At 37.6% G+C, this 22347-nt stretch overlaps 1 protein-coding gene across 2 annotated transcripts; it reads left to right on the forward strand.

Annotated features, from left to right (window-relative positions):
- The first annotated feature begins 580 nt into the window (after nt 1-580).
- Nucleotides 581-22196, forward strand: LOC121727475 (protein DEK). Of its 2 annotated transcripts, none has more exons than XM_042115390.1 (17): nt 581-687; nt 3978-4116; nt 9081-9181; nt 9743-9847; nt 11777-11877; nt 12206-12341; nt 13039-13167; nt 13373-13535; nt 15097-15252; nt 15811-15896; nt 16024-16185; nt 16330-16443; nt 16663-16774; nt 16894-17075; nt 19062-19214; nt 19601-19758; nt 20037-22196. In XM_042115390.1, the coding sequence occupies exons 1-16, from the start codon at nt 646-648 to the stop codon at nt 19607-19609; spliced, it is 1890 nt and encodes a 629-aa protein (XP_041971324.1). In that variant the 5' UTR covers nt 581-645; the 3' UTR covers nt 19610-19758; nt 20037-22196. The 2 variants fall into 2 exon arrangements, with proteins under 2 accessions (XP_041971324.1, XP_041971391.1); XM_042115457.1 differs by having other exon boundaries at nt 3978-4044.
- The last annotated feature ends 151 nt before the right edge of the window (nt 22197-22347 follow it).

A 22347-nucleotide genomic window follows, 5' to 3' on the forward strand; every position in this document is an offset into this window, starting at 1 on the left:
TCTGAATAAAAAATTTTGAGTTTGAGTTTGAGTTTGAGTTTGACTCTAGCAATACCGGGGTAACAGGAATAAAACATTTTGATCCTTTTTTCTTCCTTTACCGGCTTATTCTCTGTGTGAAACTGGAAACATGCAAATATTAAAAATTTGTCTAAATATGATCAAGGATATTTTCTGAAAATCTGCTGTCAAAAATTGCCATCAGATTCTGGTAGACCTTATGTTATGTTATATTATAGGTAGGTATAATATAACATAACATAAGTTGAATTTGAATATTTGGAAAAGTATGCATTTCAATTTCATTTTTAAATGAATAATAATTAGGTTAGGTTAGGCTTAATCAAAAATAAATGTTTGAACAACCACTATTGAGTATTGAGTAGTTGACGGTCCTACACTACAGCAAGTTGCATAGATAACTGAAAATAGTGGAGAAAAAATAACTAAAATAAAATAATAATACATTATTTAAAAAAAAAACACTCTAACAATAGAAATACAATTTTCAAAAATATCGGAGGCAATGCTTCATTGCTTTGAACCTATCTGAACGCAGATTTTTTTTTCTGTGTAGTGCGTGCATTTGTGTTGTCCGGTGTTTGAAGACGCTTGGAATTCGCTTTCAATTTCTTCGTAGGAAAAATGTCGGGTGATACCGATAAAGCAAAAATCAGTGATAATCAGGTATAGTTGTGAAAAACGTTCAATTATTTATTTTCTACATATAAGTGCGCATCGATTAAGGACAATTTCGACAGTGAAGTGGTGTTATTTGCGTGTTATATCACTAATGTTTGTCTGCGTCTCAACATGGCTGACAGAACGTTTGCTTCCCGCTAAACGCGGGAACTACGCCACGAAGGGTTGTGATATGAGCTATATTTCGCAATAAAAACTGTGATTACGGTTGTGATCAGTTAATGAAACTGATTTTAGTGCAATCAATTTTATTATTTCGCATATTTGTCACCCCCGCCCCTTTGCATTTCGATGCAGGGCCTTTGTTAAAATGTACACGATATTATATGACATTGATAGGAAATCCGCATGACCTTGATATTTAGTTTCTTGCGAAATTTCTATTCAAATGTATTGTAAAATGTGACTAGTCCACTGAGTCGCGCCTTCGCGCGTCATTATTTACGCTCGGAACACAACAGGCGATGTAAATAAAACCGGAGGAGCCAGTCTCGTGCTCTTTATTGGTGACCTCTTTTGTAGATTTTGCATACTTCTTCTTCTTTATCACCTAATAATTTTTATAAAAAATATTATTTCAATATACAAGTCGTACATTAAAAATTTTTTTTTATAAAAAATATATTTTGATTTTTATAATTATAAAAAACAAGTTTTTGTCATAATTTTATAACATATTAGTTCCAGTATCTAATTGGTTTCTTTTTTTTCGATATTGTACTTGCAATTTACAGTCAAGACGATCATGATAATATTATAATTTTATAACATATTAGTTCCAGTATCTAATTGGTTTCTTTTTTTTCGATATTGTATTTGCAATTTTCAGTCAAGACTAGGGCATCGAGACCGGGTTTTCCCGAAACCCGAAAACCCGGGGAAACCCGGGTTTTGGGGATCATGAAAAAACCCGGGTTTCAAAAATGGAACCCGGGTTTTTTGAGCTTTTCGGGTTTTTCGTTCTTTTGATAATTATTAAAGGCGAGACCTGATTTAATGGTATTTATAACAAGCTAACATACAAATTATTTATTTTTATAACATATTGTATAGGTCTAATTATTTAATACAAATAATAATTAGACCTATACAATATGTTATAAAAATAAATAATTTGTATGTTAGCTTGTCATAATTATACGAAATATAATATTTTTAAGGAAAAGTTTCGTTTTAGGAGCATTAAAGACTAATAATTGTCATAAAAATATTTATTAATAATAATTAATAATACATATTTTAAAAAACCTACCAAATAATGATTTCTTAGGTTTACGCGAATATCACTCATTACAAGGTTCAAACACTTACGGATTTTGTCGCGGAGCACTTTTATTAATCCCGTTTTTCAATTTTGACAAGGTAAAAACCAGGGGTACCTACACATTTTTTTGAAAATGCCCATTTGTGAAATATGGTGTTAAGCTCAGAATAAACATTTGTTATGTTGAATTTAATATTTTTCTCATCAAACATATAACAATCATTAGTTACAATATTTTTGTTGCTTTGGCATTGTGGCGTTATGGTCATAAAATATAATATCACAGACTTCAAAAATGCCTTTAAACAATGTCCTAAAGCTGCATTATTCTGTGTTAGTATGTACTTAGTATATGAAACAAAATGTAAACATACTTGTCCTAATAAAATCTAGTCCAATTTAAAAATGTTATTGTTTAATATATAATACACCTTTTCATTTAATTGTTATGTAATAAAAAGATGATATAATAATATCATCTGAATAATGTATCCAGTTGAGAATAATGTTACAATATCATCTCTATAATATATTTTACAACTGGCAACTTTATACGTGTCAAAATTTTAATTGTGAAAATAATTGTAGATTAAAAATAAAAATCACTACTGTAACTTATTATGAAGTGTTCATACTTTGTAATAACAGATTTTAGTTCATTTTCTTATGTATTTTTTGGTAATGGCTGTTGATTCTGTATTTTTTGTTAAGATTGTTGACAGAAGCTACTTATTAAGTTTGTAGGTAGGTTAAAAAAATTGACAGTCGTGTAATGTTACAGTGATAGCAATTTTTAGCTGGTTGAGATAATAAAAATTGCTATCCCTAAATTTTAGGAGCTACAAATAATTATAAGACCGTTATACAAATGAGTTCCTAAACTTTTCAGAGACTAAAGCCCAAAAGGCGTACCTTAACCATTTTGTTTAAATCTGGGATTTCGCAAAACCTAGTTTGGGAATCCTAGTGACACATCTTTCAAGTAGTTGATTGCCATTCCCTTAGTGTTTGATTATCGTAAAAGTAAGGGAACCAAACATAAATGAACCAAAAGTCTAGTATTTTCATAATTTATTTGTTTACTCACTTCCCTATTTTTCGTCTTCGGCCTTGAACGGCTGTACGCAGAAAGTGTGAAGCCAATACGCAAATTCTACGAAGCGTAGCTCCTGTGAATTCACAATTTCTACACAGCTAGTTCTCGTTTGGGAGGTAGCTCTAATTTTAAGAACACCAAAAATACACGAACTTAAAATTATCACCAAAACCTAAATTACATTCAAACTCACATCATGCACTCACTTTTATATTTTAGAGCGCGTAAACTGCGAATATAGGATTAAAAAAAAAAAAGTATCCAGTATATAGTAAAGGAATTAAGTACTGTAGCTCGAGGAGTTTGGTCATCCTCGTTATAAATGTTATGTGAGAAACAAATGATTACATGCCTTATCACATGCGGGTTTGTATGGATTTGGTACCGCAATGCAAGCGTAAAACACGGCAGTAGCTGGTGGCATCAAAATCCATACAAAATTCGGCAGCGGCGCCGCAGCGCCTGTGTAAACGCCCATTTCTAAAAAGTTATGACAATTAGTTGTAGGTATTGCATAATATCTGTTGCGGTCAATTAGGGGGATCTGAGATTCCGGTTTTTAGAATAAGTTATTTCCTGTATTTCCTCTTACGCTGTTTTTACACCGATGCGAAACGTAGCACGGCGAAACAGCGATAGAACAACATAATGCATAAACCGTTTGACTTGTGATATAGCAGATCTCTCAGCAGCTTTTTCGCGGTTCGCAGCGTCGCTGTACAAGCAGCGTAAGGGAGATCGCAGACGACACACTTTTGTGTGATCGAGTCTGCGGCGCCATGCCGACTGTCACATCACACAAAAAGTGTGCCGTCTGCGATCTCCCTGAAGGAAGCGATATATTATTCGCATTGACGAAACTGGTTAAACTGTCCTAACGCCAACGAAAGTTAACCTCATAATTTGTATGCGCAGGATGAAGACAAGAAGAGTGCAGGTGAAGGGCACACGACAGAAGATGAGTCATCACAGGATTCTAAGGGTGAGTCTTTGGCGCAAGACCCAGAGACCCAAGGTAACACCGATGTAGATCAACAGAAGGAAGAACCTGAAGGTCAGGGTTGTTTTGTGAAGTCTCTACATAATGTTCATCTACATCGCTACTAACCGCCGGGACTTGTCAACCTAAATATGCAATTCATATTTCATTTTGTGTGTGGGATCAGGGATGGTAAAATTGTCCAATGTGTTGATTGGCTAAGAGCGAGGCTACGTTGCTCTGGTGCTTAGCGTCATCGGAATGGAATAACACGTTGTATTACCACATCTGCGTTGCTGCGACGCGTAATATCACCATACAAGTCGGCGGCAGCGCAGCGCGTCATTCACTTTATCTTCTAAATATCGATCTATCGAGAAACCTCGGCCAACATCGCAAGTATGGCATATATGTAACTTACGCGGCACCGCAAAGGAGCAACGTGACTTCGCTCTTTTGTGTGGAGATTGGAGACCCGTATCAGTTATCACACTAGCGAATTTTGGGCGATTGCGCGGCGCTAATACATCTAGCGATACGAGTTCAACGCAGTCCAAATGCCTATGAAGCTATATTCTAGCGGAATCTAGCGAGTAGTGACTGCCGCCAAATCCCTTCGCTCGTTAAGGGGCCGGGTGCCATCGAAATTCTCATACATGCGTAATACCAAAATCATTTTCTCATACTTTAAAATATTTTACATGTTTGAGTTATTTTTCAGCTTAAAATAGCAATTACCTAGGTTCCTGCGTAAAAATTTACAACAAAATATTTAAACACTAACAAATATATTTTAGTAAATTTACTACAAAATATTTAAATACTAAAAATATTTTTTAAAGTCTAAATATTTTGTAGTAAATTTACTATTTATTTATATATTTTTTGTGTTTTACTTTATTTTTTTAGTGTTTAAATATTTTGTAGTAAATTTTTACGCAGGAACCTAGGAAATTACTATTTTAAGCTGAAAAATAACTCAAACATGTTAAATATTTTAAAGTACGTATTTATTACGTATGTATAAGAATTTCGATGGTACCCGGCCTCTTAACTACCAGTAAGGCCCTAATCGTTGTCACACTAACTGCTGCAAACAGAGACTGTAATTACTTAATTGTAATTAAATAAATGATTTAAGACCCATACATTATCTCTTCATTAAAGTTTAATGATCATTAAATGGCTCTGGTGCGGCCGTAACTCGTAAGAAGTTATCAGGCTGGTGGTTTAAGATCGCAGGGGTCGCTAGGTTGCAGTCATCTGGTCGAATTTGCAATGTGATCGAATGACTGGCGAATTCATTGAATGAAACGATTTAAGTTAATGACAAAAGGCCAACTCGTCAAGTCTTTAGCTGTAAATTGGTGGTGGTCTAATTCAATGTATTCGCTAGTCATTCGATCAAATAGAATATTCAACCGGGCGATGCGACAGCTATAATATGAAATGCGCGGGGAATTCGCTACGCTATCTAGATGTAGGTTCGCTGCGCAGACTCCACCCACTAACCGCCAGTATGATTAAATGGTCCTAAATCCTAATGGTCGTAACTTGTATCGAAATATTGTGCCCGATAGGTATTGCACGAGAAAAGATAATTGCACAACCAGTCGAGTGAGAGTGTCGAGTGGATTAAAAAAATAAAAAGTGAACACGTAATAAGTACTTAACAGTTAACACATGGGGTCAACACTCGTTTCTTACGACTTCAGTCAAGAGTTAGTAGAGGAGAGGAGTTATTAATTAATGGTTATTTAATTCTTCGATCGTGGATTCTTGGAAATCTATTGTTATTCTATTGTGTCTCGCTGACCGGTGAGCTTATGGGGCTTGATGGGTTAATTTAATTTAGATTTTGAAATACGATTCATAGTATTTCAGTTTTTTATCATAAAATGTCTCTGAGTGCGACCGTTGTTGCTCGACAACCAGTTGCGCAATCCTAATGTTGCACTGGGGATAGTGCACTTATTTGCATTTGCACAGCTTACCGCGGGATACAATAATGTGTTGCAGTGGTAATTGGTCGCTGTTAAGGTCGCGCCTAACCCAAAATTTTCGATTTTATAATTAATTTTTATAAGTACTTGAAAATAAGCCCTTAATTGTTTCACTTTTTAAAATTAGATACTACATTATATTTCCAAGTATTCGATCTGAACAAAAACACGATATTTTAAAATTTTCTCGATAGAAGGGCGGGAAGGGGGGGATAGAGGGGGGCTGCCCCAACTCAATACGTAATTTTTTTGTGTCATGATACACAAATTCTTAATAGCGTCCAATAACACTAGGCGCCTCTTTTAAAAGTAGTAAAAATCGGCCAAGTGCGAGTCGGACTCGCGCACGAAGGGTTCCGTACTGTTATAGAGCAAACATAGACCAAAAATTGTTTTTATATGGGAGCCCCCCTTAATTTTTTATTTTATTTTAATATTATTCTTAAATATTGAAGTAGACAATCCCACCAAAAACATTTTCATGTAAAAATGTTGCCAAGATGAGAACATAATAATATTATAGTTCGTCGTGTCAAAAAGTAGTGATATCTCATGTAGAGCCAAGTTTCTAACCTTACGTTATTCGTCAGGGCTTTGAACTTAATAATACACCGTAACTAATGATAAATGGCCAAGCCACCGATTTTAACTACTGTTTAGAGTTTTTAGATTCTCCTTGTGCGGCTGACACATTATATTATTATCAAATATTTAGCCGCGCTTTAGTGTAAAATTAAAGTTTTTAGATTTAGGGCCGAGTACGTAGAAACTTGGCTCTACATGAGATCTCACTACTTTTTGACACGACGAACTATAATATTATTATGTTCTCATCTTGGCAACATTTTTACATGAAAATGTTTTTGGTGGGATTTCATTTCTTTTTGTAAGCTGTTTACTTGTTTTTTCTTTTAGTTCATTTTTTAGGGTTCCGTACCCATAGGGTAAAAACGGGAGCCTATTACTAAGACTTCGTTGTCTTTCCGTCTGTCCGTCTGTCTGTCTATCTATCTGTCTGTCTCTAGGCTGTAACTCAAGAACGGTAGTAGCTAGAGAGTTTAAATTTTCATAGATTTTGTATATCTATTGCCGCTGTAACAACAAATACTAAAAATAAAATAAAATAAATATTAAAGATGGGCTCCCATACAACAAATGTGATTTTTTGGCCTTTTTTGCTCTATATCAATAATGGCAACAGGTAGGTACTTAAATTTTTATCAAAGTCCTTAGTTATATGTCTACTTTAATATTTAATAAGTAATAATATTAAAAGAAAATAAAAAATTAATCCCATACAAAAAACACAAATTTTTGCCTAATTTTGCTCTATAATGGTACGGATATAGGTTAACTTGGGTTTGATAATTTTTTTGTTGTTGTAGTACTAATATCATGTTACATACCAAATATCAGCTTTCTAAGACTTCAGGAAGTACCCTAACAGTTTTGATGATCGGTGAGTCAGTGACCAAATTGTGGGATTTTGGACACCTATAAAATCTAAAGTATAATAGCTACGATATTCAAACTTTGCGCATTTAATAACTATACCCATGTCACTATATCTTAAAAATTTCAACTATCTGGCATTATTCAAACCAAAGTTACGAGGGTTCAAAAATACGACGAAACATTTCGAGAAAAGGTAGGTAGTGCCCTTGCGCGCTTCGCTTGGCTCATCTTGGCGGGGGCACTCCCGTGCCCCCAGATATAATTAAGTGCATACCTGTTACCATTATTTATATCGACCAAAAAAGGCAAAAAAAACACGTTTGTTGTATGGGAGGCTGAGAGCCCCCTTTAAATATTAATTTTATTTTGTTTTTAGTATTTGTTATAGCGGCAACAGATATACACAATCTGTGAAAATTTCAGAACTGTATGCTATAGCGGTTCTTGAGATACAGATTGGAGACAGACAGACAGACATCGAAGTCTCATGAATAGGGTCCCGTTTTCACCCTTTGGGTACGGAACCCTAAAAATGTACATTAAATCATGCCTGAGAATTGAATAGAGAATAGCGTGCAATAATTAATATTTTCTATTTTTACCGTCTTCCAAAAAGGAGGGGGTTATGATAATTAACAAGTATTGTGCATTTTGACGAGACCCGTCGGGTTATGTCCGACGGGTCTCGTTATCGATGAGAAATAAAAAAAAATAGTAATTATTTTTCATTTGCAAGAGATTTAAGGCGGGATACGATTTACGAAGCAATTGAAGTTTCTCTTATTGCGGCTAATCACTTGCCATATTTTATTAAGTGCGTGTAAACACCACAATTTATAATTTTTCCTATAAGGCCGAACTATTATATTCGTTTACATAGCACCTCGCGAATCGTAATGGCGAAAAAGCACAGAATATATAATTAGTACCTGGTAAAAGCTTAAATAAACACCGATCCTACGTGAAAACGAAAGTGAAAGCATAGTTACTCTTACTAGTAAGTGCCTTCATTGTCACTAGCTATTGGACATTTTAACACCTTTCAAATCATTATTAAGTTGTTGGTAACACTAGCCCCTTAGCTAAAAATATGAACACAGCGGAAAGGACACATGATGACAGAGACAGCGAACCATAAATAGTTGGACACTGTCTAAGGCTGGTATAAATAGTCAGTACCTACTCAAGATGCATCTCGGTCTCAAGACACGGTTCAGGCTCTGTGAATGGTTGGCTGTCAAAATTTGGACCAGTCACAGAGCCGAACCGCGTCTTGAGACCGGGTCGCATCTTAAGTACTGACTATCTATACCAGCCTAAATATTACGGGAACTAGTTAGAGGGATAGTGTTTAAAATGCAATAACATAAGTGATAATCACTAGAATTATCGAATATAGTTATTACCACAAATTAATTTACAGTCAGAAATCTCAAATCACCCTGTTATCATTGCCTTATCAGTCAAGTTTAGTTTTTGAACTTGATTTTATAAGTACATAATTTTCTGTAGAATAATCTCAATTTTTATTGTTTATGATATTTGTTTTTGTTTTAACTTATTTTATTGATTACTCCATAGGGGACGCAAAGTCAGCGACTGCCAACGGAAAGGAGAATGATGCAGGGGGGGATGACTCCAAAAGTGAAAAAGGTTCCAAAGCTGACGGGGAAGTAAAAAAGGTAAATTGTTCAGAAAATTTCGTATGTCAATGTACTATCAGAGAAGTTGATTCATACGTAGTCAAAACTCAAACCCAGCCGACAGATCAAAATTAACATTAAAATTGATATGATCCCACCATACAGTTAATATACCTAGCGGAATAGAGAAACAAAGGGCTGAGCAAGAGAGATGTCACTATCAGTAACCCTGCGTGGTAAAAAGAGACGTGTGATACATGACAGCAGCACTCTTTTTTTGACGTCCAGTCGGCACGTGACGCACGTTGACAATTTAATCTCATAGAATTCATGTTCAATCATGCTTGTTGAAGTGTATACGTACACATATTTTTCACACATATGAAAACCAATTTTGGTTTCGTTTGACAGCTCGAGATTGTTGCTCTATTCCACTAGGTATATTAACTTTATGGATCCCACCAAATGACGTTGGTCTGTCAACTGCCTAGGGATCAATTTCCTTGATGGTACCAAATAAAACAATTTTAAAATTTGTTTGTTCTAAAAGTTGTTTTCGTGTCATATTTTTTTAAATAACACTTTCATCTATTATCTCAGGAGGAGAATGGTGAGACACACGATGATGAAGATGAAAAAGACGGCGCAAAGGAAAATGATAAAGGCGCGAAAAAAGTAGCACCTAAAAAGAAACCTAAGAAAGAGGTTTGTATTACGTTTTGTAGACTGCCCTATAAAAGTCTACCCTACATAATATGGAAAAAAATCTATCACTCTAGTGCACGCGGAACTAGTTGGCCGCGCCTTTATGTGAGCGGTGGGACGGAGAGGCTCGTGCGTTCGATTTTGACAGTTCCGGCTAGTTTTTTTTTTCATAATAATATGGCGCTCTATGGCTAATTTTTAACCATGGCCAGTGTCAAGTAAAATATGGCGGAAAAAAAATTCGTGAAAAGTTTACAAAATTTAAAGTCGTTTTTCCAGATGATCGTCAAGTCGAAAGTCTAGTAAAAGTCTAAAAAAGTAGTCAGTAAAGTCAACAAGTCAAGTCAGTTGTTTTAGTAAAGTGGTAGACCCTTTACTAAAACTTTCGATGGAGTTTTGGAGGGAACACAAAATGGCACGTTTCTTGAAGTTGTATCACTTGCCCACACTTGTGCACGACATCGAATATTTAATGGTTAATATTCTACCAACATTACACATACACAAAAACCGAAATAACACAATTTTAGGAAAATAATATAAAACCACAACGTCACTCTTTCGTATCCCCAGTAAAACCCCTTCCGGCAGTTCCGGCTAGTTTAGACAAAACGCACAAGAGATTGCAATAGCAAGATGAGTCCGCCGATAAAAAGATACCTAATCTAAGAAAATAATATTCAGAGTGCGTAACTTTTTTTTAAAAACGGATTGCCGATGTCAATAGTTTAGAATATAAAACTGATCAATTGTCTTTAATAAATTATTTTCAATACTTGAATAATTATTGTTCACGATATCTCGAGATTGGTGGTCACTGTCTAATCTCATGTGCGTGGCGAGCAGCAATCACCCCGCCCCCTCACCCCTGTCCCTACCTAAGGCGCGGCCAAGTAGTTCCGCGCGCACTATACTTAAAATTAACTTCGTTTTAAATGATAGCTTATTTCGCCACCAATAGAATTTGACGGTGGCGAGTATTGGCCCTGTTTGGTATGATATGTACCAGAGTCCAGAACATAAAACATTTTTTTTTCTTAAGTTCCTTATGCAATAAACAGCGGCCTGTGTCAGTTTTACTTTTGCTGATAGTTCAAAACTTTGGATAGTAGCTTGTAAAGTCCAGGGGCCTAATTTAGCCAATCAAAACTGCTGGTGAATGTAAGAACTTCAGTCAAAAAACTTCGCAATCGCGAAAGAATCGCGCTAAGGCTGCGTCCCCATCAGACACGGCACGGCGCCGCCACCGTGTTACGGCACGACGCCGCCACCGTGATACGGTACGGCGCCGCACCGTGACACGGTGCCGTGTACGGTCACCGCGCGCCCCTATTCTGGTGAAACTTCCGAACAAAATTTGTGTCCAAACTTAAACGAGGCATAATATGAAAATACATATCAAAGTCGCGTAATGCAAATATTGTCATGTATACCGAGGAAACTTTGTCTATAATAAATAATAGATAAAATTTCCTCGGTTTCTTTTTAACCGACTTTAAAAAATGTTTAATGATTCTTTTTCAATCTTCGTCTTAGTAAGAACAAGAGAATAATTTTTTCGCGATCCATATCCATTATCCAGACAAGCACTCTCGTTCGAGCGCAAATATCGACTGAATAGGGACGCACCGTACGCGGCACCGTGACACGGTGCGGCGCCGTACCGTATCACGGTGGCGGCGTCGTGCCGTAACACGGTGCCGGCGCTGCGCCGTGTCTGATGGGGACAGAGCCTAAGTGTTTATTAATGACCCCGCTGTAAGTTTCCGAATCCCTCCAAATGGGAATTGTTGTTAACTCTGCTCTTTTTCTTTCCGTTTAAAAATCTTTATTTCCCTATTTCGTTACTTGTATGAGAACAATAAAATATAACAACTTTCGACAGTACGGGTAGATTTAAAAATTTTAAGATGCTTCTTCTTTTCCTAGGACACAGAGGAGGAGGATGAAGAGGAGGATGAGGAGGAGGAAGAGGAGGACGAGGAGGGGGAGGACGGTGAAGAGGAAGACGAGAAGAAGCCCAAAGACAAGTGAGCTCTAACATTAAATATTTTATATTATATTGGTTGAATGTTCAGGCGCTACATATGTTAAGAGACGCTCAAGTCGCGCGTTGTCCTTGTAAGAGACACATGAACCGTTTTGTGTAATACCAGAATTATTTAAAATTCTAAAATTTATTGGATATGTGTAACTGTACTGCCAACACTCGTGACATTTAATGTTTTGTTAGGGTTTCCAGGTGTGGTAGTGGGAAAAAAACCTGTAAATACCAACTTATTATAATGTACTTAATTTGTTCGTGTTCTGAACCGGCGTGGAAATATCAAGCATATTTTAATGGTAATTGACGTTTAGGGTAAAGAAACCAGCAGCCAAGAAGCCCAAGACCGGCGACGAGGAGGGCGACGACGAGGAGGAGGGCGAGGAGGAGGGGGAGGAGGAGGAGGAAGAGGAGGAGGAGGAGGCGCCCAAACCCAAACCCAAGAAGGAGGTAATACTTGTTTCAACTGCTAATAATGTACTGGAGTTAGGGGGGTATTACATTATCATTTATATTGGATCATTTCTATGATCATATATATGATCCAATTTAAATGATCATTTGATCATATCTGCATATTACATTATCATATTTCATTGATCTTATTTTACGTCATAATATGTGGTTTCAATAGCCAGGGTCGTCAGGGTTACTAGATCTCAGAGAATTCGATTTGTCAAAAGACATCGTAATTTTTAATATGGCTTGTTTTTTGTTATTTCAGCAAGATTATCCAAGTATATAATTAGAAAAATAATTGCATTACATTATTTGAAACATATTAACAAACAAGAAATTAAAAACTCTTTTTCAAGGAAGAAATGAATCATATGTCTATATTACATTATCCAATATAATTGACTCAATGATCTCGGATCCAATATATATGATAATCTAATATCCCCCTTAGTAGCAGGTAGTTTACATACCCCCTTCGGCTTTCGTATTGAAAATAGTTGCCCAGTAAAAACTTTATACATTGTTTGGTCCTTATTTATTAAGAGTCTTTATCTAAATCCTAGAGAAAAAACGTTGTTTCATAACATATTCCTTGTGTAACTATTTTTATAAGTTATATAGTGTACTGTATAGTAATTTATTTACAGTCTTTATTGCATAAAATAAAACATTTTTTATTCCTTCGCAGCCTACAGAGCCGCCGGTTCCTTTACCCGCGGGCAAGGGTATTCCTCTAGGACATATCAGCGCTGTCGAAATCTCCCTATCAAGGTTTAAGACTCAGGACCAAAAACTATTGCATCAGTACTTATATGGAGTAAGTAACGACATAATAACTCTTATTATATAGCAATTTAGAACTAAGGTCAAGGGCCTGTTTCACCACTACCTGATAAAGTGACGGTGGATAGCCTATCCAGTACTTATCAGGAAGTGGTGAAACAGGCCCTTAATGTATTAGATAATAATGATTAAGATATAATAATATTATGAATATCACTAACTAATGCATTTGTTCTTAGCAATTGTGCTTGGACCGCAACGTGAAACGCAATATAAAGAAGTTCAAGGGCTACGAGTGGGCCATCGGCTCGTCGGAGTACAAGGCCAAGTTGGAGGAGACCACAAAAATGGAGAACAAACAGCTGCGCACAATGTGTGAAATGCTGGACTTGGACAAGAAAGGTGGGTATCTAAATAACGGTCCGGTTAGATTTACAAAGTCTTCATACATTTCTTATAATATACTAGAAGGCGCTTGCAACTACATTTCGCCGAAATCTATACTAAATATTAATATTTTAAAGCGGAAGGGTTTGTTTGAACGCGCTAACTTTAGGAACTATTGGATCGATTTAAAAAATCTTTCAGTTGTAGATAGCCCATTTGTCGAGGAGGGCTATATTTTATCACGCTAATGGTGGATTTACACGGGTGACTAAAGCCGTCTAAATGGCAATTCGACTACGCCGCATGTGGCTGAAGCCGCAAGCCCCAAAGTCGTGCGGCCAATGCCCGCATGCGGCTGGTGACTAAAATCGACCGTGCAAACGCTCAGTCGCAACTCGCAAGTGATCGCTTGCTGCAAATACATAGCGAAGATCTCGGGCGCAACAGGCGATTTTTGTAGAATGTGTAAATGGGGTGGCAATTTTTTTTTTATGAAACAAAGGGGCAAACGAGCAAACGGGTCACCTGGTCACCTGATGGAAAGCAACTTCCGTCGCCCATGGACACTCGCATCATCAGAAGAGCTGCAGGTGCGTTGCCGTCCTTTCAAGAGGGAATAGGGTAATAGGGGGAGGGTAGGGATGGGAAGGGAAGGGAATAGGGGAGGATAGGGAAGGGAATAGGGTAGGGGATTGGGCCTCCGGTAAACTCACTCACTCGGCGAAACACAGTGCAAGCGCTGTTTCACGCCGGTTTTCTGTGAGAACGTGGTATTTCTCCGGTCGAGCCGGCCCATTCGTGCCGAAGCATGGCTCTCCCACGTATATTTTTCAATTTGGCTTGGACTTGGACAGGCGATTCGACTGGTGACTTGCCGCGCGACTAAAATCGACCCGTGTAAATCCAGCTAAGACTAATAGGAGCGAAGAAATAGAGGGAAATGTGGAAAAGACGGAGAAAATTATATGAAATTGGAGCTATCTTAAGAACTACTGGAGCAATTTTTATGTTATTTGGCACACATGAAGAATAGACCACGTGTAGGGACATAGGGCTATTGAGCAAGAGCGATACTTAATTTAAAAAATCGGCCAAGTGCGAGTTGGACTCGCGCACGAAGGGTTCCGTACCATTATAGAGCAAAAATAGTAAAATAAGTGATGATTGTTTGGGAGCCCCCTTAATTATTAAATTTGTTTAAATTTTATTATTAATTATTATTAAAGTATAATAAATACGGCTGAGTATTTCCTGAACATTTCATGTGCCAATCTGTTGTTATCATTGATATCAAGCAAAGAATGTTTGAAAAAAAAATCAAGTTTGTTGTATGGGAGCCCCCCTTAAATATTTAATTTATTTTGTTTTTAGTATTTGTTGTTATAGCGGCAACAGAAATACATAATCTGTGATAATTTCAACTCTCTAGCTATTACCGTTCTTGGGTTACAGCCTGGAGACAGACGGACAGACATATCAAAGTCTTAGTAATAGGGTCCCGTTTTTACCCTTTGGGTACGGAACCCTAAAAAAAGTCTGCTTAATCTCAAGTGCTACATAAGTAACCCATGTTTAGGTGCGCCGAGCGAGTTGGCGGCGCGTCTGGTGGGTTTCCTGCAGCAGCCGGTGGCGAACTCGCCGCACGCGCGCGGCTCTGCGCGCACGCCCGTCTCCACGCCCAACACCGGCGGCCGCCCACGACGCTCCGCCGCAGTTAAGATGCACAACAGAGGTAAGTCACATTTGCATTATTTTCTATTAAAGGTCTCTTCATTAACCCACAGTTCCCAAGCAGCACCCGGGTGCTGCATAACAATTGAATATCTATTGTGTCTGCGATTACCATGATCGAAGTATTAAAATGTAGTGTAGTTAGTATTTGCCTCAAGTTTCTGTAAAAAAATTATAAAACCGTCAGTCTTATTTTAATTATGTTATGAATCGTAATGGTTTTGCTAGGTTTGTAGCCTCTTGTTAAGTTACAAGGTTTCTAAAACAAAAAACAGGGAAGATAGAAACTGGCTACTTCTGATTGTAGAATAAATATTTTAATAATGATTTCTTAAGTTTACGCGAGTATCACTCATTATATTACAAGGTTCAAACACTTACGGATTTTGTCGCGGAGCACTTTTATTAATCCCGACGTTTCGGCTACTTTACACGGCTTTACTTTTTACGGCTGTAAAGTAGCCGAAACGTCGGGATTAATAAAAGTGCTCCGCGACAAAATCCGTAAGTGTTTGAACCTTGTAATATAATAAATATTTTAAGTTTATTTCCTACGCAGGCTACTCAGATGAAGAATATGAGTCGGAACCCGAAACAAAAATTAAAGGCCCGAAGCCAGACAAAGATGGATCAGAAGATTCTGATGTGAGTACAGTGTTATAGCTAATGAACTTAAGCAAATATCTTTTCTTAATTGGAATGAAGTAAGAAAACTGTAAGGATCAATAATTATTTACTTGTAAGTTTAGTAACAGTTACATTTTGTTCATAGGGTTCGTTCGCCCCGAGCGGTTCAGAGGCGGATTCAGACTTCGATCCGGAAGGCGGCGAGGGGGCGAGCGGCGTGGGACGCAAGCGCAAGACGGTCGTGCGCCGGCGGTCAAGCGGCAAGGGCAAGCGGGGCAAGCGAGGCAAGGCCGGCAAACGGGGCAAGGTAAATAACAAGCATATACCATTTGAAATAGCATTAATACGATATTTTTAAAGATAAAAATTTTATGACGTCTAACAGCCTGTATCGTTAGTTGTAATCATTTGAAGCACTTTTTTAGTTATAAAGTTTGGTTTTTCTTATCAGGGTGCAGGCAAAGGCCGAAAGAAAGGAAAATCAGACAGCGAAGAGGAGAGTGACAAGTCGGAGAGCGAGAGCGGCGGCGAGGACGGCTCCGGCAGCGAGGGCGAGGAGTCGGACGTGAGTGACGCGATTTGATAGCACTTAGTTGGCCAATGGACCAGTTGAGAATTAGGGTTAAAAGTCTCATGTTGTCCGCATTTAACATTTCTTCGCTAACACATGCATAAAAACTATCCCATGTCATCCCATTCTTCGGGACTCAATCTTACTTCTTTTATAAATTACTGTAATATAATAATGAAAGCGTGAATGAAGCTGACGTGTGTTTTATCATAGGAGCCAAAGTCTAAGCGAGGTCGTGCGGTCGCGACGCCAAAGGGGCGCAAGGCCGTGGGCAAGCCCGCTGGCAAGGCCACGCCCGTAAAACGAAAAGCACCCACGCCGCCTGGTAAGTGTTTAACATGTTTACAATTTAATAGCGTGGTTAATATATTGCAATTATTGCAAGTAATATTCGAAAACGAGCATTTATATTGGAAAGCAAAATAACAACGTTAACATTTTTAGCCAAAAAGAAGGCGGGCGCTAAGGCAGCGGGGCGACCGCCCAAGAAGGGAGGAAAGAAGGCGTCATCGGAGGAGGAGTCCGGGGAGGGCAGCGAGGACGAGGAGGAGGAGGGCAGCGAGGAGGAGGAGAGCGGGGAGGAGTCCGACACGCCCGCTGACAAGAAAGCCAAGCGGCCGCCTACCGTTAGTACTCGAAATAATATGAAACTTGATTTAACTGAAATGAGTATGTAGTAAATGAGAATTATATTGTTGCGGAACGCAGCTGCGTGGCATACATTTTTTAACCGACTTCAAAAAGAGGTTATCATTTGACGCGTATGTTTGTAATATTTCCAGAACTGCCCAGCCTTTGTATATATCTATTTCAGCGTCTGAACAAATTTATACGTGGGAGAGCCATGCTTCGGCATGAATGGGCCGGCTCGACCGGATAAATACCACGTTCTCACAGAAAACCGGCGTGAAACAGCGCTTGCGCTGTGTTTCGCCGAGTGAGTGAGTTTACCGGAGGCCCAATCCCCTAACCCCTACCCTATTCCCTTCCCTACCCTCAACTATTCCCTTCCCTTTCCTACCCTCCCCTATTACCCTATTCCCTCTTAAAAGGCCGGCAACGCACTTGCAGCTCTTCTGATGCTGCGAGTGTCCATGGGCGACGGAAGTTGCTTTCCATCAGGTGACCCGTTTGCTCGTTTGCCCCCTTATTTCATAAAAAAAATAAAAAAAAATGTGCCAAATTTCAAAAGTGTATGTATGTATGTTTTTTTGTTTGTGTTCGCATATCTCCGGAACTACAAGCCCTATTTAAGTAATTATTTTATTGTTGTGCTCCCAGTGCTAGGTAATGTTCAACTTAGGGAATGCTGCAAGTTTCATCAAAATCGGTTTAGTAGTTTTTGAGACAGGGAATTTTAATTTTCAATTACGTACAATTTGAAGTCGGTTCTATATCTTTTTAAAATACTATTATATTATAATATTTGTGTACTATCAGAGAAGTTGATTCCTATGCAAATCGGGGACCTAAGTAGTTTGGTCGCGTTACGTCAAACCCAGCTGACAGATCACAATTATTAACATTGAATTGACATAATATTCGACCAAATAACGTTGGTCTGTCAATTGCATAGGAATCGACTTCCTCGATGGTACATGTCATTGATGTCTGTTACATTGTAGTGTAATGTGCTATTGGGTGAAATAATTTTTTCATTTAGGCAAAAACTGTAGACTAGATTTCTTCGATCTTGTTAGTATTCCTGTAAAGATTATGTTTAATAAGGAACATGCAAATATAATATTTATTAAAATTTTGCTATTAAAACGTTAAAATAAAAGAAGGGCCACTGCAAGGTTCATATTTGATAAAATATTGTTTTCTTCCAAAAATTACGAATTAAAAGTAACTTGAAACGGAACGGATTTCAAAACACCAATCAGCGTTCAGTGACGTCACAGTTCACACATACTGCTGCTGTCACCGCGTACCATTTAGCGTTAAAAACGATCAAAATGCCTCCATCTTGAGCGTTTTGATCGTTTTTAACGCTAAATGGAACGTGGGTCATGACAACTTTTTTTGAGGTATGATCAGGTGGGGCCATTGTCAATAATTGTCAAACAGTAGTGACGTCATACAGACTATAGATTCATTTTGGCGCCAAAATTTAAATTGACAATTTTAAACCGCATTTTTTGCAGTAAATTCCAGTGTTTTAATTTTTTTAATATTCTTGTGGTGTAATCTACATGGAGTTCTTTAAAATAAACACAAACAATAAAAATATCGCATCTTCACTATTTTAAAAAATTACTAGCTGTCCCGGCAAACGTTGCTTTGCCATATAATTATAAAGTATTTCGCCCGTATTATTTTATTGAAGTGACTAAATAAGTATGTCACCATGGCAACATCAATCGCTAATCGCTATCCCGTCGCACAAACAATGGTCGCGGTCGGTCTCGAGTTGTAATAATTTACTATTATTTATTCAAAAAATGCATTTATTAATATAAAAAGTAGCCGATTCTCAGACCCACTGCATATGCATATAAAATTTGGTTAAAATCAGTAAAACCGTTTCATAGGAGTACGCGGCCTAACATTGTGACACGAGAATTTTATAATATAAGATATACTTACATTAACGAATAAACCGTGTGCAGGACGATGAGATCAAGAAGTACGTTAAACAAATCCTGGAGGGCGCGAACCTGGAGCATATCACGATGAAGACGGTGTGCAAGCAGGTCTACAACCACTTCCCAGACTTCGACCTCGCGCACAAGAAAGACTTCATTAAGGCGACAGTCAAATCTGTGAGTTGTGTCCCAAATATTTTTTGCAAGAATCTGAACAACAGATTTCATGTATAATTCCGTTACGAATTTTCTAGAAATTCGAAATTTAATCTAGCACGTTGTTGAAAACTATGACGTCATGTGACGTCATAGTTTTCACTTGTCAGATTTCTCAGTCCGGTCGCGAAGCACGTAGAAATTCGTACGAGCTGTTATTACTAGTCTTATTTGCTTGTGCTCGAGGCTGTCTCGCACAAGAACGCGTTAACGTTTTGTACGAATTTACACGTACGCGGCCAGAATACAATAATTACGAATTCTTTTAATTTCTTGTTCTGTTTTTTTTGGCTTTTTGTGTTTTTTTTATTATTTATATTTTACGATTTGTTTTATTTTTGTTTCAGTGTATTTAAGATGTTAGGAGTTAAGAGAGGAGTGTAGATGTCTACGTAGCATACCTATAGTTTATAAACGGACATAGCTATATATTATTACAATAATAATATATTATGAAAACTATTAAATATCTGAAATGGAACAGACAACAGCTTTTATATATAAGGTAGTTACAAGCTTTTTTATTTGTTTTCTTTATGTACTCGAGTTATTTTATTTTGCATTTTTATTTACACATTGGGTTGCACATAATTTTCAAGTCACACTTTTTAATAATATCTTTCTTTACTTACATTAAAATCTAATCAACGTACTATTTATACTGTAAATGGTAGCGACGGAATCTGTATAATATATCAGTTTGTCGACGACCGCCTGTGTCTTCACGCACACAACAACGAAGTGAAACAGTGAGCTCGTGTAAAACGTAGTTTTATGTTTCAGCTCATATCGTCGTGAGCTGCCGTCGGCCGCAGCCAGCTCCAGCACTCGTAGACTAATTTCGTGCGCGACGCGTTCGTCGTTTTTATGTTGTAGGAATAATTTCTGTATAAGTAAGCCGTAGTCCGTAAGGGAGTCGATTTAGATTGTGTTCGTCTACTCGTCTGTTGTCGGGACCACGCTCGTAGCCCGATCGCTTCGTATGCCTACGGGCAGGACGATATCGACTCGTTTAATCAAACGCGTCACAAAGTGTACACTGCTACTGTTACATTCGAACGATCCGTTTCACGTAAAACGAAAAGCTAAATACTATGCTAAGGTATAAGTTTTCATATTTGTTGCTCTAGCCTGTCTAGATTGTGGCGCGTGGGATTAGACGTAGCGTCGATAAATTAATGTGCAGATAGAATAGACGATATAGGTTATGAGATTCTATTCTATTACATTATTATTTTTGTTACATTTTCTCATTTCGCCATCGACTACAGGATCTTATATTATTCCTAGTTATTTTTGTTGTGTAAAAACCTTACTTACAATGTCTTATGACTTATGAGTTTGTTAGGTTATCTCCGGGCTTATACATACTTACGTCTGTGTTTTATGTATTATCAGATTTTATTGCGCGCTGCTGTTTTATGTCGTTCCTTGTTGATATTGTGACTGAGGTTTTCGCACGCGGTGGAGTGGACAGTGGACTCCTCTAGCCTCTAGGGAGAAGGACGACGCTCGTAAATTTACTCTCTTACCCTCTACAAAAGTGTATTGAGATATACTAGGATATGAAACTAATTATTTACTCAAAATACAATAAATTATTAATATATTTTTGAAAATTGTATTTCGGACTAATTAAAATATCATTTGTCAATAGAAACGATGCTTTTTAACAAATTTTGTGTCTGTAAAAATGTAAGAGTTGTTAATTGGTTTTTAATGGTGTGGAAGTAATATTATTTTTCTAATATTAGGCCGTAATATATTATTTGCTGTCGGATATATGTAGGAAAGGTATTTAAGGAGCGTTCGATGTAAGTGTACTTTAAGATGTGTAAATACTACACAGGATCACTGGGGTTCGCGCTTCCCCGACGATGGGAGGAGCGCGCTCACTCGTGGCCGCAGCGACTAAACTTCGAGCCCCGGCGCGGTTGCGTTTAAAATTACAACTCCAATGACCGGGTCGGCAGCTAGATTTACTCGCTGCATTCATCGGAGTTTCGACGCTGCGCTCGCGAATGTTGTCATTATTATAATATTATAATCAATTGTTCATTCACACATTGACATTTTTAACGCTCTATCGAGAGTTCTAGACGGACACCCAGCTTGTAACGTTATTTTGTGCAATAAAGTTTATATCACAACATTAGCACCGACGCTATCATGTTGCTTTAGGAGGACGCGAGTCAGGTTTCCTGTCATTTTTTATCGATTTTAATGACTTGTCCTTTTAATCAATTTATTATTTAAAATATTATTATTTTAATCATTTTACTTAGGAAACCTGCTCGAACACTAACTTTTATACTACTAGGACATAATAATTTTCATTTAAGAAAAGTTTTGTATGTATTCCAAATTAAAATACATGTTTCTTTTAATTTATTTAAAGCTTGCACAACTAAAACTATGTGCATACGAGTCACACTACCAAGGAAGCTCTTCGTAAGGCAAACAACTACGATTACCTAATTTTATTTGTTGCATTCTCGGGGGACTCCTACTGGTATAAAGGTGCAGTGTCGCTCCTCGTTCTTAGGTGCTGCCTTTGAGTTGATCGTTTGTGGCCGAACTGTCGCCTGTACGCAGATGAGCTAAGTAATCGTAAGGCTTGGGCGCGCCGCGGTCGTCGATGCGTTCCTAAGTAGAGACCTACCTGTCTATATTCTATTTCTCTATTTTCGCAATGCATTCGCCGAGGGCCGGTCCGGCTCCGCTCGGTTCATTTCGTCCTGCAGCGATCTCGGTGCGTCCAGACCGTATATTATAAGATAGTTATTAATCGACATTAAATGTGTACTTGTGAAATTACAATATTTTGGTTGAAGTTTCTTTGTGTAAATGGCTGAGATGTAGCTGAGTAGTGACACGGAGTGATAGAGTGATTGTTTCCCCTTTTACAATTGGTATATAGATAATAAAGCGAATAAAACTTTGTATTGTTTCTATTATTTTCACCTGTGTACTTTAAAGACGTTATTCTGGTTTAAATAGTATAGTAAAAAACTATGTAATGTTAGGTTAGGCTTTTATTTTTTTTATACAATTAATATTTTATACAATATACATACATTATAATACAGAAAAA

Source organism: Aricia agestis, chromosome 1 (assembly GCF_905147365.1).
Source record: "Aricia agestis chromosome 1, ilAriAges1.1, whole genome shotgun sequence".
Lineage (NCBI taxonomy): Eukaryota > Metazoa > Arthropoda > Insecta > Lepidoptera > Lycaenidae > Aricia > Aricia agestis.